Genomic DNA, 14,106 nt, shown 5'->3' on the forward strand with positions numbered 1-14,106 from the left:
AACATGGCCTGTAAAAAGTTCAAAGACCAACACATAATTTTGTTTTAAATTCGGGCTCCATTGAATAACAGACTCTCAGAAATATCAATAACAAAAAGTGGTATGCCATTTTAGGCAAAATTCTCCTATATGTCTGTGTGTGTGTGCGTAAGAGTGAGAATAACAAAATGTGTTCATACAATAGCAAATAAAGGTGAAAGGAATATTTTCTTTTTTACTATTCATAACGAAAGCAAATAATGCAATCCTTTGCCGAGGTTATGCTACATTTGTAATGTGTATGCAGCAGGCACGTAGCCAAGGGGTGGCTTCCGCCCCCCCTTCGAAACCATAAATGAAAAAAATAAGAAAGGGTGAAAGAGAAATAAACGAGAAAAAGACGAATCAGCGTTAAAAATAAAATGCTAAAGAAAGCGTTTGGTTACTCTTCTTATGAGGAGCTATGTGTGGAGAAAGGGGAGAGGGGTCAAGTTGTGAATGGATATTATTGTATTGGAGCATTCCCAATTCCATCTAGCTTTGTGCTCATCTTATGGACTACAAATGACGATCGATAAACCGGTTCGGTCAGATAGACTCTCAGGTAGAACTTAAAAAATGCCCACAATCACCAATAATATGAGCCTCTCAATACAGATTCCAGTTACACTTAGTAAAGAAATTTTCAATTTCGCGGCAAGATTAATCCATTTTGTAGGATGTCTTTACTATTGAAAGACATCTCGTTGCTGTTCTTGACGGCTTCAAACGAAGATAAAAGGAAGAAGGCAAGAAGAACCGACTTCGAATGACCTCGAAAGACTATAGGCCTATGCAGACTCATTTTGATGCGTGATTAGAGCCATACTAAAGAGTTCGACTAACATATGTTTCCAGGACTAGTCACGTCTTTAGTATAACGCTAATCATTCTTCAAAACGACCCTGCATAAGACGGTATATCTTTTTGAATACTTTCTTCATATTCTTTTACTCGAGATTTCTTCATAGTCTGTTATTAAATACTTACTAACAAACCATTGTCCTAACAAATCAATATGGGTATGTTACCAGTAAAATAGTTTAGATTGATCGAACCCCTGGTGTGTAACCACAGTATTTAATATTACGCCCCCTCCAAACGAACAAATATATGTTTCCAGTAAAATAGTTTAGAATGATCGAACCCATGGTGTGATAACTACAGTATTTCTTCACGGACCCACCTATTACGAAATCCTGGCTACGTGCCTGTATGCAATATTAAGAAAAGAAACGCTTGAGAACTTCTTCTTCTTCTTCTTCTTCTTTTTTTACTTAAAACATATTATTAGAATCTTCGGGGTATGTTTAGTACAAGGGGTCCAGAAGCACGTAAAAATTACAAAATTTACAGGAGAAATGAGTGATGCAAGTACTTAGACGTAATATAACGTAACCAGCTCTAACCTAACCTAACATAAACTAACGTAAGCTAACCTGAACTAACCTAAACTAACGTAATATTAGTAGAAATAAGCGAAATTCTATCATTTTTTGGAAAATTATGCGGGACTCCTACACTAATATAACATAAACTAAACTAACCTAACGTAACCTAAACTAGCCTAACCTACCTTAAACTAACCAACCCTACCATAAACTAACCGAATGTGAACAGAAATTACCAAAATTGTGACATTTTTTAGAGAAAAGAGATGGACCCCTTCTGCTAAACATAGGCCGAATCTTCAACCCCTCTGCAATTCATTACACCCCAGAAGAACATTTCTGGCAAATACCCTGCAGTTGACGACCGCCTACCTACCAATATTACCCATTGTGATTCATCATACCAGCCCTGGCTGTTACTGTTTCTTTTCACCTGCCCAAAACGTTCGTATCGTTATACCATCTTCTACAATACATTATAAAGAATAACATCAGTGGTGGCTGGTACTATATGTTGCACGGTTGTGCAACCGGATATTTCTTTAATACTAAAGATATTTTTAAGTATTAAAGTAGTGTATCAGTAAAAAATAAACCTTTGCTCTTGAGAGCAACACAGTATTGATGCATTTCTAAAAAAATTAATTTAAAAAAAACTGAAAGAAAGAGAGTGATATACAAATCCAGTGGCAGCAAGCGTTGCCACTGGAAGCAGTAACATTGAGCATATGGCAGCGAGCTCCTATCTCTTAACATGAGGAAGTGGATTTATTCTTGCATCGCTGCTATCCTCCCGTATCACACGGTTCCAGTTGCTATTTCGTTGCAACTGGTAGGCTATATAGTCAGCTTCCGTAGTAGTTACGAATTCCTCCGCTTGGCAGCGCTTGACTCAATTGATAGGTTGAGTGAGATATAGACGCTTGGAAGAAAGAAGTTAGTCAACAAACAGAAACTCGCAAAGAGCAAATACGCGTCTGGTGGTAGCAGGGGCGGATCCAAGCTGAATATTTGGGGGAAGGCAGTCGTTCGAAGTCAATAGATTTTATTTTACATTTATAATACAAAGGTAAAAATTCTTGGGATAGATTTTATTTTTAAAATAAAAAATATCCTATTCTGGGGGGGGGAAGGGGGCGATCGAGACTCGAATGTCTTACCACTGGTCTAATTCCTAGCTGTGTGTCACTCGTGCACATGATCCCGTGTTCAATTTCCGGCGGAGAGCATAAAAAATTAATCTCAAATTATTCACTTTCAATATTCGTCTGTCTTCTTTAGCCTAAATTACTGGAATGTTAAACTATTATTTTTTTTTTCATTTTTGAAGGAAAAGATCTTATATTTCATGCTTCTTTATAATAGAACAGCAGACAAAAATACGTAGTTACTGAAAATGAACTCTTTGTCCCTTATATTCATACAAAGAAATGCTAACAAAATGCATATTGTCGGAGGAGAGAGGTGTTTCTGTACCTTAAAGAAAATAAAGCGGAAAATATTTGCAGTAGCGATGCTTTCTATTCAGAAAAACTTGGCGAGCAACATTTCAGATTTCAATGAAGTCATAGAAGAATTTGAAGCTCGAAAAGAACGAAGAAAGACCTCTCATTCTAAAATAATGCATAGTTTACTTAATTAAATAATTTTGTTTAACTGTGTACATGAATATATGCAATTTTCTTGCTTTTTTTCTTATTTTTGGGTTAACGATATCATTCATGGCTTACAGCACATGCTATATATTCGATTTATCTCTTGTTCAATAACATGAACGTAGAAGTTTTTGTATATAAATAGTGTATAAACGTACATTGATAGTGGTTGTTTGAAAAAAAGGAAATAACTTATATATTAAATCAATATTAGAGAATACACTTTAATCAATAAATATACAAATGGAGCTTATAAGGACTTTCCTCTTCATATTTCCTGAATATTTTTTGGATAAGACTCAAGAATGCTGGGGGGAGGGGAACTCTTGCGCGTAACTACATACCTTTGATATTGCAACATTGCAACCGGTACTTCTACAGACCACGAACCGCTACTGAATAACATATCTATGTAGACACGAAATTATTGGCCGCACAGTGAACAAATACAACCTCTCACTCCGCTGTCATCCGTATCCGTCTCGTACGTTCGCTACCCAAAAGGTTTAGGACTAGTTTGGGAGAGTAATGCTACCGGAAGTAGGAACGAAATACACGGTTCTGATTGGTTAACGTTATCCATTTCTTGCCACGTAGCATTCATATAGCAGAAATCAAACGCTTTGTCGGCCCTCGTGGCCGAGCTTGCTAGTATAGTAGCGTAAATCGCTTTTGGTGCGGGTTCAAACCTGGCCCAAGGATTTTTAAAATTTTGATAACACTTTTTAAATTAAAATAATACTTTTTATTAAAAGATGAAAATAATACTCAAAAAAGTGATTTACTTACTTTTGTGCAGATAAGTAGTAGTAATAGTAGTAGTAGTAGTAATAGTACTCAGAGTAGAGTAGTAGTAGTAGGAACGGGTTAGAGGTCACTTATGGTTAAAGGTAAAGCTGGGGGAAAAGGAATTATATGTAGGTGTAATATATTGGAGACCTGAAAAAAATCTAGAGTGGAACACCGAAATATATAATTGTGTAAATGAAGATTTAAATGAAATAAGAAAAGAAAATGTAGATTACATAATAGGAGGAGATTTAAATGCGCATTTGATAGAAACGGAAGGAGAAGTAAACAAAAATGGGCAACTTTTATACTCACTAGTAGAGGATTTTAATTTAGAAATAGTGAACATAAGACAAACACCAGTTAAGAAGACATACTTCAAAAGAGAGATGGCTACTACTATTGATTACTTTCTTGTTAGTGAAAAAAGCAGGAAAATGGTTAAAGAATTTGATGTTGATGAAGAGGGAATTTACAGTGTAGGAAGTGATCATAGATTAATAAAAATGGAGCTATTTGATCAAGAGGGTAAGAGAAATCACCCAAAAAAAATAAATAAAAGAGATCAAAACAAACCTACTATTAGAAGACTGGAAAAAGAAGAAGATATAAAGAAATATAAAGAGAAATTAGAAAAAGATTACACAAATGAACTAAGCTATGAATCTTTAGTAACAAAAATTAAAAGTGCTGCAGCTGAAGTTACAAATGCGAAAGAAGGGAAGAAAGGTTACAGAGAAAGTAGAAAGTTCAATTGGACCAAAGAAACAGAAACAAAAATTAATATAAGAAAAGAAAAAAGCCGAACCCATAGACTAATACTAAAGAAATTCAAGAAAGGAGAAATCGGGAAAGAAGAAGTAATTCAAGCATGGAACGAATATATAAACAGCAAGAAAGATGCACACATAGCTAAAATGAAAGAAATTAGAAATTTCAATGAAGAAATAGCAGAGGAAATTAAGTCAGGAGGGAGAGAAGCAGGGAAAAGATTCTGGAGATATGTTAGACAAAAGCAAAACGAAACAGAAAAAGAAACTATTCTTAGAAATGAAAAGGGACAAATAATGAAGGACAGGACGGAAATTGAGGCGTACTTAACAGATTGGGCGATGAAACAAAATTGTGAAGAACCGAAAAATGAAACAAATAAATTAGCAAAAATGAGTAATGAGAGAGCAGAAGAAGAAAGTCAGGATTTAACTAATGATATTGAAAATATGGAAATAGAGAAGGCTAGGAAAAAGCTAAGAAGAGGAAAAGCAACAGGAACAGATGAGGTGTCAAATGAGATGTTAATAAACTTAGATAATAAATATTTGGAAAGTTTAAAGAATATTATGAATAACATACTTGAGTCAAGAACCATTCCTCAAAGTTGGAAGCAAACGAAGATTAAGTTAATATATAAAGGAAAAGGTAGAGATAAACATGATATAAAAAATTATAGACCAATAGCGATTACCAGCTGCGTATATAAATTTTTTGCAATTATTCTAAGAGATAGATTAATGAACTGGCTAGAGAAAAACAAAATTTTGAGTGAGTTACAAAATGGATTCAGAACAGATAGAAGAACAACAGATAACATCTACATTATAACACAACTGATAGAAATATGCAGAGAAAGAAAAGAAGATTTCATAGTAGCATTTATAGATATTGAAAAGGCGTATGATACAGTCAAGAGAAAGATATTATGGGAAGTAATGGAAAACATAGGAATATCAAAGAAATTTATTATGCTCCTTAAGGAATTATATAAGAACAACAAATACAGATATGAAATGGGAAACGTAAAATCAAAATGGATAGAAAGTAATAAGGGTTTGAAACAAGGATGTCCTCTATCACCAGTTCTATTCCTGATATACATACATGAAGTGGAAGAAGCATTGATCAAAACAAACAGAGGGTTAGAATTAAGATTGCAAGGAAAAGAAAAAGTAAGAAAAATCCCTGGCACTTTATTCGCAGACGATGTGGCTCTGATGAGTAATAATATAGAAGATATTAAGGAAATGTTAGAAACAGTAGTTAGGAAAGGAGAAGAAATTGGTCTAAAAATAAATGAAGAAAAAAGCAAGTTCATGGTTTTTAGTGGAGACATAGAGGATAAAAATATACAAGCAGGAAACATAGAAATAAGCAGGACTGAAAAAATAGAATTTTTAGGAATCACACTTGAGGAAGGAGAACAATACTTAGTTGAACATGAAAAAAAACTGAAAAATAAAGTACAAAAATATACAGCAATTATAAAAAATAAAGCAATGTGGTCATACAATAGATATGAGGTATCAAGAATATTATGGAAACAAGTAGCAGTACCGGCGCTAACATATGCAAATGAAGCAATAACTTTAACGGAAAAAACCAGGAGTATTTTACAACAAGCACAAAATCAAATAGGAAGGTTTGCCCTAGGAGCAAATAAATTAAGTGCAAATGTAACAATAACAGGAGAAATGGGCTGGAGTGATTTTGAAAAAAGAGAAGGTGTGAGTAAAGTAAAATATCTTGGAAGATTAAAATTTATGGAAGAAACAAGATTAGTAAAAGTGGTGCATGAGGCCACTAAACATATGAGAAAAGGGGAGAACACGAAATGGTTTCGGAGAGTTAGGAAATTAGAAAGAAAGTATGATCAAACTACCCGCTGGCATAGAGAAGAAAATTATAAAAATTGGGAAAAAATCACAGAAAAAACATTTAAAGAGAAAGCGCAGGAAAAGTGGTATGAAGAAGTTGTTAAGAAGAGCAGTTTAAAAGGAATATACACACATAAAAAGAGTTATGAGAAAATAAATTACATGAACAATGATTTAGGAAGCATTTTACTTTTCAAAGCCAGGTCAGGGAGCCTTGAAACAGGGGTAAGACTGAAAAAATTTAAAGAAGTGAATGAAAAATGTCAATTATGTTTTAAAGAAGATGAAACTTTAGAACACATATTGTTAAAATGTGAAGAAACCCAAAAAATCAGGGAAAAATGGAAATGGATCGATGAAATGAAAGAGGAAGGAAATTTGGTTAAATTAGCTTGGAGGCTAGGCTTTAATGTAAATGGAAGGGAACTAAGTGAGAAAGAAATGGAAAAAACCAAAGAACTTCTTGAATTTTGGTGGAAAAAGAAAATGGAAAACGTTAAATGAGAAAAAAAAAAAAAAAAAAACAGTACTTACTTTTTTTCTTTTTTTCCAGGATCCAAACTTCCGAGGAGAAAGGAAGGAAAATACCTTGAACCTGAACCTGAACCTGAAGAAGCCCCGTAGGGCTCGTTTTGTTCCACCATGACCGACTCACATTATATACACTTTGTGACCAACTTAAAACAGCTGCCTAGGGTAACGCTTAGAAACGTTCTTCCGGGAGCATTACTATCCGGAGCGAGTCTTAAAGGTTTTGGCACCGAGGCATTAAAAGAAGAAGAAGAATCCTGAAAGAATTGTAATATTTGGACAATTATTTCTGGCTCGTGGCTCCGTTGAATTTCATCTATGATAAGTGGGATGTTGTCATTTCACCCAGCGTAAATCGCTTCGAGGACAATAAGAAGAAAGTTAGGGAATTAATATAATTGTTCGACAATTCTTTCCAAATTAACAAGCACAAAAGAAAAAAAATAGAAACTCTACAATTATGCATCATCTTTGTTTCCCTCAGATTAGAATAGATGAACAGGCTCTAGAAAGAGAAAGAAGAATTTGAGTGTTGCATCTGTGATGTGAAGCGAAGCGTCTTTGTCGGTTGTCCATGTTTGTGAAATTGTGATGTTATTTGGATGGTGCTTGTTTTTTAGAGAATACAATGACAAATCGTGGTGGAGGTGCTCAAGTGGACTTGGAAACGATTTGTAGGTTTTGTTTACAGAGTTTGTATAATAATTTGAAAGTCAATATTTTTGATGAAGAAAATTTAGGAAAGAATATTTCTCAGAAGATCCTAAACTGCCTATCACTTATCGTAAGTATTAGTTTTCAAGACACCGACTGTAGTTGTTGAATTTCTTTTATTTTCATAATTCTATTTATTTCAAGGTAAAAGTGCATTCATCCACAATATCCGTAGATGTTTATGTTCATTTCTCTGCTTGAAATATAAGTAAGGCTAGTATTTAACATGAACTCTTGGAACAAAACATTGAAGCGAAATTTATTTAGGCAAATTAGGACACCGGCATGAGTAAAATCATACAAAATATCTTCTTTTTCAAATATATAAAATTGTCTTTTTCAAATAATTTTAACCATGTGAATTTCATAGCATCAGTTCAGGTTAGGTTAGGTTTATATGCATCTGAATAATTGGGGTGCCAAAATTATCGATTTTCTTATAAAATCTAGTTGATAACTTTAACCTTATATAATATGTCTAAAGTAAAGTAGGCCTGATTCTAAAGAAGTAAAGCGTGTAAGAGTAAGTCTTTCGAGGTTAAGTTCCGGAGGTGGCTCTCTGAAATGCCTATGTTGAACAGAAGGGATGCAGATTTTTTTCTAAAAAGAAATTTGGTAATTTCTGTTGACATTAGGTTGAGATAGGTAAGTTCAGGTTAGGTTATATTATATTAGTGTACGGGACCAGCATAATTTTCTAAAAATGGTACAATTTCGCTTATTTCTACTAATATTACGTTAGTTACGGTTACGTTATTCTATGTCCAAGTACTTGAATCATCCATTTCTCCTGTATTTTTTTTTTTTTTTTTACGTGCTTCTGGACTGAGGGAGACAATAAATCATTAGTTCAAGTGGTGCGCCAAAACTACACCTGCACGTCCAAAATATCAAAATTACGGGAAAATTGATAGAATTTATGAAATTTAAGCATAAGACAAACGGAAAAGTGCTAATCTTCCACAGATTGTGGCCGCGGATTAGACCCATATGAACTTGATTTCTACATTGTATTGCTATTTATATGTTTTTATCAGGCTTTCCCAAGTGGGGCAAGCCCGAAAAAAACCGCAAGCCCACATTGAAAACCCACCTGAGTTTTTGAGCTTTTTGTTACTGTATTATTGGTACAACTAAGATGATCAGGAGTATGTTTAGTACAAGGAGTCCAGAAGCACGTAAAAAGCACAAAATTTTCAGGAGAAATGAATGAAGCAAGTGCTTAGACGTAACATAACGTAACCAAATCTAACCTAAGCTAACCTGAACTAACCTAAACTAATATAATATTGGTAGAAATAAGCGAAATACTATCATTTTTTGAAAAATTATGCGGGACCCCTACACTAATATAACATAAACTAAACTATTCTAACCTAACCTAAACTAACCGAATGTGAACAGAAATTACTGGACCCCTTCTGCTAAACATAGGCCGATGATCACACTGAAAGTTATTTTTATCAGATTTTGGACTGTCCTTGGGCGAATTAGATGCTTTTACGTTAAGGTATACAACAACATTCAACATAATAACTTTATAAAGTTATAAATGCACTGAATGAATTAAAAGAAAAAAAAACAGCTTGAGATAATTATAGAATAAAATTAATGTATGGATTATGCTGGCACGGTTCTAGAACACAGGTCCCTCTTTCCACTCACAGAAAACAACAGGCCCTGCGGGGCTCTAACCCGCCTTCACTCGCTAACGCTCGCTCGGCAATACTATGTGAATTAAATAATCAACTTGAGTGCAGAAAAGAACCAACCTAGCTGTTAACTTATTTGGGGAGACCTGTGTTCTAGAACCTTCCCGATTATGCTTATAGCCTATCTAAAGTAAACTATGAAGTTTTATATTTTAGATTATACTTTCCGTGAATAGTGTGCTCGGCGACGCCGAGGGACGTTTTCACTCATACGTTTGACGGGTTTAAGGTCGTAGGTGCCAGTACTACCAATAAATATGTAAATCCGTTAGTATTATTTCTTGCCTTTGATGTTAACATAAGCATTCTTCAGTAAAATTTAGTTTTGAATTGTTGATTTTGAGTTTAACGTCCCTTTCACCAGTGAGGTTATATGAGACGTGGACCTACTGATTAACGTGGAATCCGAAACAGATTTGCAGAAGCCGGGAATCGAACCCGGGCCTCACGCCAAAGGCGCGTAGCGTACGCTAACCACGTAGATAAGAAGGAGCTCAAAATTTGGTTTTCCAACAGCATCAGTTTAGTTCAGTCATTTGTTGCTACTCTTCAAATAAGTATTCTGTAGAATCAACACGCACAATAGCGTAAAAATTCTTGTCAAATTTAAGAAGCCTACTGCTCGGAGTTTCGGAGATTTTGTGACACTTACTATTTCAGGTACTGAATTCAAACTTCAGTATTAATGGAAGTTTCGATGAACAGTAAAGCAAACTGCATTTTCAAGGAAAACTCGTCGTGAAAGAAGTGTTCGGGAGATTCCTGTAATTGACACACAAATCGTCGGAAGGGAATACTTCAACAATAAAACTATTTATTTTACGCTGTAAGATATTTATTTCATATAAGACATCTTGAAACATTTATTTTATAAAACATGCATTATATCTTAGATTTAAACTAATGTGTTTTGTATTCATATTTGGCGATCGTCACTGAGACGCCTGTGATGACTCGATCTACGTTTGTTCTTTTGTCTGCCTGTACCACACACACTACAGGGTACAACTTTCTGTGCAGTAAGTTTTAAAATTTTTATGGTCATGCACGAGTTAGTCTAAATTTCCTGTATAGATTTGGGCGGCATACCAACATAAAATTTCAAAATGGCGGCCATTTTTTTTTTTAAACAGCAGTATGTTGCAAGTTGTGACAATGACAATCTTGAAATGGAAATCAAATTTTAACACTTTTACCCCAAAGACATTGAAATATTACGAAAATACCCAAAAAATCCAGATGGGCGCAGGTGCGTTGGTTCTTCTTCAGAAGAACCCGGGTTTTTTTTAAAACAGTAGTTCGTATTTTAATATATCTTACGTAGAATTACTCCTCTTCAATTTCCATTATTTATTCGTTACTCATAATTACGTTAATAACGTTACGTTCTATTACTCATAATTGCGTTACGTTCTATTTTTATGCTTCTTTTGCTCTTCATTAGATACGTATTCAACTGTATTGCCTGCAGGGCAAGTTTTGGAACTTGTCTTTGTTTCTTATTAACTACTTTTTAAATATTATTTGTATTTATTTGAAATAACTTATTTATTTTGTATAACTTATGTAAAATTGTTAACTTTTGAAAAATATTTAGTAGCCTGCCCCCTTAAAGGCATAAAAACTACAGTGCAGAAACACAAACTAACTTGTGCTAGGTGGCCACTAGAAAGCACGATTATTGTCTAACCGAGTCGGGGCAGGAAGGAGCTAGTGTGCCCGCGGAGTAGCGTGGGGGTGGGTCCAAACAGAACTGTCGCGTCAGTGATGGTGCGTATTGTACGCGTAAGTGAGGATAGTGAAAACACGTGAGTTTCGGCAATCATATAAATTTCATTAGCACTTTTCATGGTTTCATAGTAGTAACGCTTTACTTGTAAATGTAAAATACAACTTCAGTACACTGTGCAGAAATTAATTGCCATGGAGTTAGAAGTCACATACCTTCACAACTGAGGCTTGTGACCTTTTTGCAATTTCAAGAAAATATTCGTGTAGATTAGTTTCTTAACTGTCGCACGTTATTTTTGAATAGTTCTATATAACTCACACATAATATGTCAAACCTTGACATACACGTGCCATTTCCACACTGCTTTTTGCTCCATTATACCAAGTGTTCGTCTCCGCGAAGTAGTCCATCTGCCTTCACATACCAGTAAAAACCATGGTTTTTATTGAAAAAAACAAAAACGATTTTTTTGGTTTAGACCAGGTTTTTTTGGTTTAAATAATTTGCTCTATGTATTATATCCCGTATGTACAGAAATAAGTTTGTTTCACCTTGGTGCTATTATGCATCAGCCGGGTTATGCTGGAAGGGGTCACATAAGCTTAAAGATGAGTCCAAACCGTTTCTTGACTTACGTCCGAAACAAATTATCCTCCATTTTAACTCGAAACCGCGACTAATTGGCCACAACTGCGATATGTCTGCCGACTCACTCTTAAAGGACTCCTGATACGTTGTATTGATCTTTACATACTTATAATACAGGGTGTGTCAAAACAACACCGACAACGTTTGAGAGGTGATTCCTGACACCAAGATAAGACAAAAAGTATAGACCAACCTGAGTGTACAAATGCTTCCTTTTGGAGCTATAGGCTACCGAAAACATGAAAAACTAAATTTTAGAGGTCCATAGCTTCAATACTATGGGACCTATAGTAGTCGGGTCAAGACTTCACTTAGAAACTAGTGTATGTCCTATCCAAATATCCGACTTTCAGAATCCTTCGGTACTTCCGCAACTATTGGTAGTTGGTGAGTACTACAGATTATATACCAGTAAGAAAACTCCCTCCATAAAAATTGTTGCGTGAGTACCTTAGGATTCTGAAAGTTGGATATTTGCATAGAACTAATACTAGTTCCTAAGTGAAGTCTTGAACCGATTACTGTACGTTCCATAGTTTTGAAGCTATGGATCTCTAAAGTTCATTTTTTCATGTTTTCGGCAGCCTATCCGAAAGGAAGCATTTGTGCACCCAAGTTAGTCTATATTTTTTATCTTGGTGTCAGGAATTACTTCCCAAACGTTGTCGGTGTTGTTTTGAAACACCCTGTATAATTGTCTAATTGTCAAGAGTCATTTGAGAAGGACAAAAAGATAAACACTTGCACAAGTGAAACCATTGTACATAAATAAAGATGGACAATTTCAAAACACTTCAGAGTATAGAAGAACTAATTAAGTCCAATTTAGTTCACTACGACTTTTGCTAGTCCAAGTTAAAGAAATACGACGACTTAATTTGCATATCACTAAAAAAAGTGAATAAAGATAAGAATTGTTTGAGTCCACTTTGGCTCTGACCCATTTATACATAAATAGATACCAAAGATACTTCTAATTTCAGTAAATGACACCCCCCCCCCCAAAAAAAAGAATAGGTATTTCAATGAATTTTATCTATAGTAAACATTATTAAAACGAAACAATATTTAGAAATTTTCTTTGATTGCAATTGCATAACAATCATAATAAACTATAAAAAAATCACGAAAGAAACATTCATAAACTTATATATAAAAAAGTTGCTTTTGTAGTATATTCTCTGAGTAATGAATGGGGAATTTAGGTCTGAATATAATACGAATAATATGCGGAAGTGACACGCGATAACCCACAAATGTGTGTTCATCAAGATTTTACGAACACTTACACTTTTACGAACATTTTTCGTTTTTTGGTTTAAACCAATTTTTTTTTTTTTACAAAAAAAAAAAAAAACAGCTGGTTTAAACCAGCCAACCCTGCCACATACAGTGCCACTTACATAAAAAATAACCACTTTTATAACTTTTACTGTTCTTCTTACCTGACTTTCACTCTTCTTCCTCACAAACTTAAGTAAATTCTCGAATTGATCCGTTAAATTTCCTAAAAGTTCTCCGGCGATACATCACTTAACCCCTGTCAACTGCAGAATTTTGCTCCTTATAAATATGTCTTTTCATGCAGAGAATTGAATTTTACCGCTCTTTTCCAAAATGTGGTCCAAAACTTGACCAGCACCCTATATTGCATTAGTGCGCAAAATTTGTATCTTTCAACTGTTAAGTGTTGCAAACTACGCAGTATTCAAAAATAACTTTAGAAGGGCTGATTATAACTACAGCGTACGCAATTACAGTTTAAAACTGCAGTGCATAAAACACGAAGTAACTTTTAAAAACACAAACTAACTTGTGCTAGGTTGCCACTAAAAGGCATGAATATTATCTAACCAAATCGGAAGGAGTGGAGCAGGGGAGCCGGGTTGAAAGCAAATTATAAATTCATAGGAGGCAAGCCCGTCAACGATCGTGTGTATACATATATATGATTATGGAAAACACGTTGTATGACATAAAACACTTAAATTGTGTGTGATGTAGCTTTGCGACACAATGATCACTGTACAGTGCCATCCCGTAGCACTTCACTTCATTATGTGTTTCTTATGGAGTACTTTGTGGTAAAGAGCAATTTCCATTTCGTGATTGTGCCTTATTACACATGTAAGCGGTAAGATTTCGATATATTTTGATTGTAGGTAAAATGCTATTGTGAAATCAAATAGCATATTTCTTTTGTGAATTTCACAAATTTATTTCCTCATAAAATGGAATATCACCTAAAATTTTACTCCATTTGTT

The 14,106-nt window shown here is 34.6% G+C and overlaps 2 protein-coding genes across 48 annotated transcripts in view; both read left to right on the plus strand.

Moving 5' to 3' along the window:
* The first annotated feature begins 4,290 nt into the window (after positions 1-4,290).
* On the plus strand, positions 4,291-7,150 carry LOC145681689 (uncharacterized). The gene is made up of 3 exons (XM_081753308.1): positions 4,291-4,946; positions 5,355-6,729; positions 7,058-7,150. The coding sequence occupies exons 1-3, from the start codon at positions 4,291-4,293 to the stop codon at positions 7,148-7,150; spliced, it is 2,124 nt and encodes a 707-aa protein (XP_081609434.1).
* A 141-nt stretch (positions 7,151-7,291) lies between these two features.
* The window catches only part of LOC145680198 (uncharacterized), a 490,330-nt gene continuing 483,515 nt past the window's right edge, over positions 7,292-14,106 (plus strand). For 19 of the 47 annotated variants that reach the window (XR_014130618.1, XR_014130617.1, XM_081750504.1 and 16 more), the window contains exon 1: positions 7,296-7,819. Coding sequence is in view for 45 of the 47 variants with exons in the window: in XM_081750504.1 (XP_081606630.1) it covers positions 7,664-7,819 (156 nt within the window). In the remaining 2 variants the exon portion in view is untranslated. Of the gene's footprint in view, positions 7,820-14,106 lie in introns of all 47 variants that reach the window. The other 28 variants (XM_081750481.1, XM_081750478.1, XM_081750479.1 and 25 more) reach the window with 7 other exon arrangements.

This window comes from Thermobia domestica, chromosome 3 (assembly GCF_964235325.1).
Source record: "Thermobia domestica chromosome 3, izTheDome1.hap1.1, whole genome shotgun sequence".
NCBI lineage: Eukaryota > Metazoa > Arthropoda > Insecta > Zygentoma > Lepismatidae > Thermobia > Thermobia domestica.

Bases quoted from the DNA above. Each gene is read 5' to 3' on its own strand.
- LOC145681689 (XM_081753308.1), top strand. From the start codon at position 4,291: ATGGTTAAAGAATTTGATGTTGATGAAGAGGGAATTTACAGTGTAGGA. The intron at 4,947-5,354 runs GTACTTAACAGA...AATTATTCTAAG, and splicing joins GACAGGACGGAAATTGAGGC to AGATAGATTAATGAACTGGC. The intron at 6,730-7,057 runs GTAAGACTGAAA...CTTTTTTTCCAG, and splicing joins CAGGGAGCCTTGAAACAGGG to GATCCAAACTTCCGAGGAGA.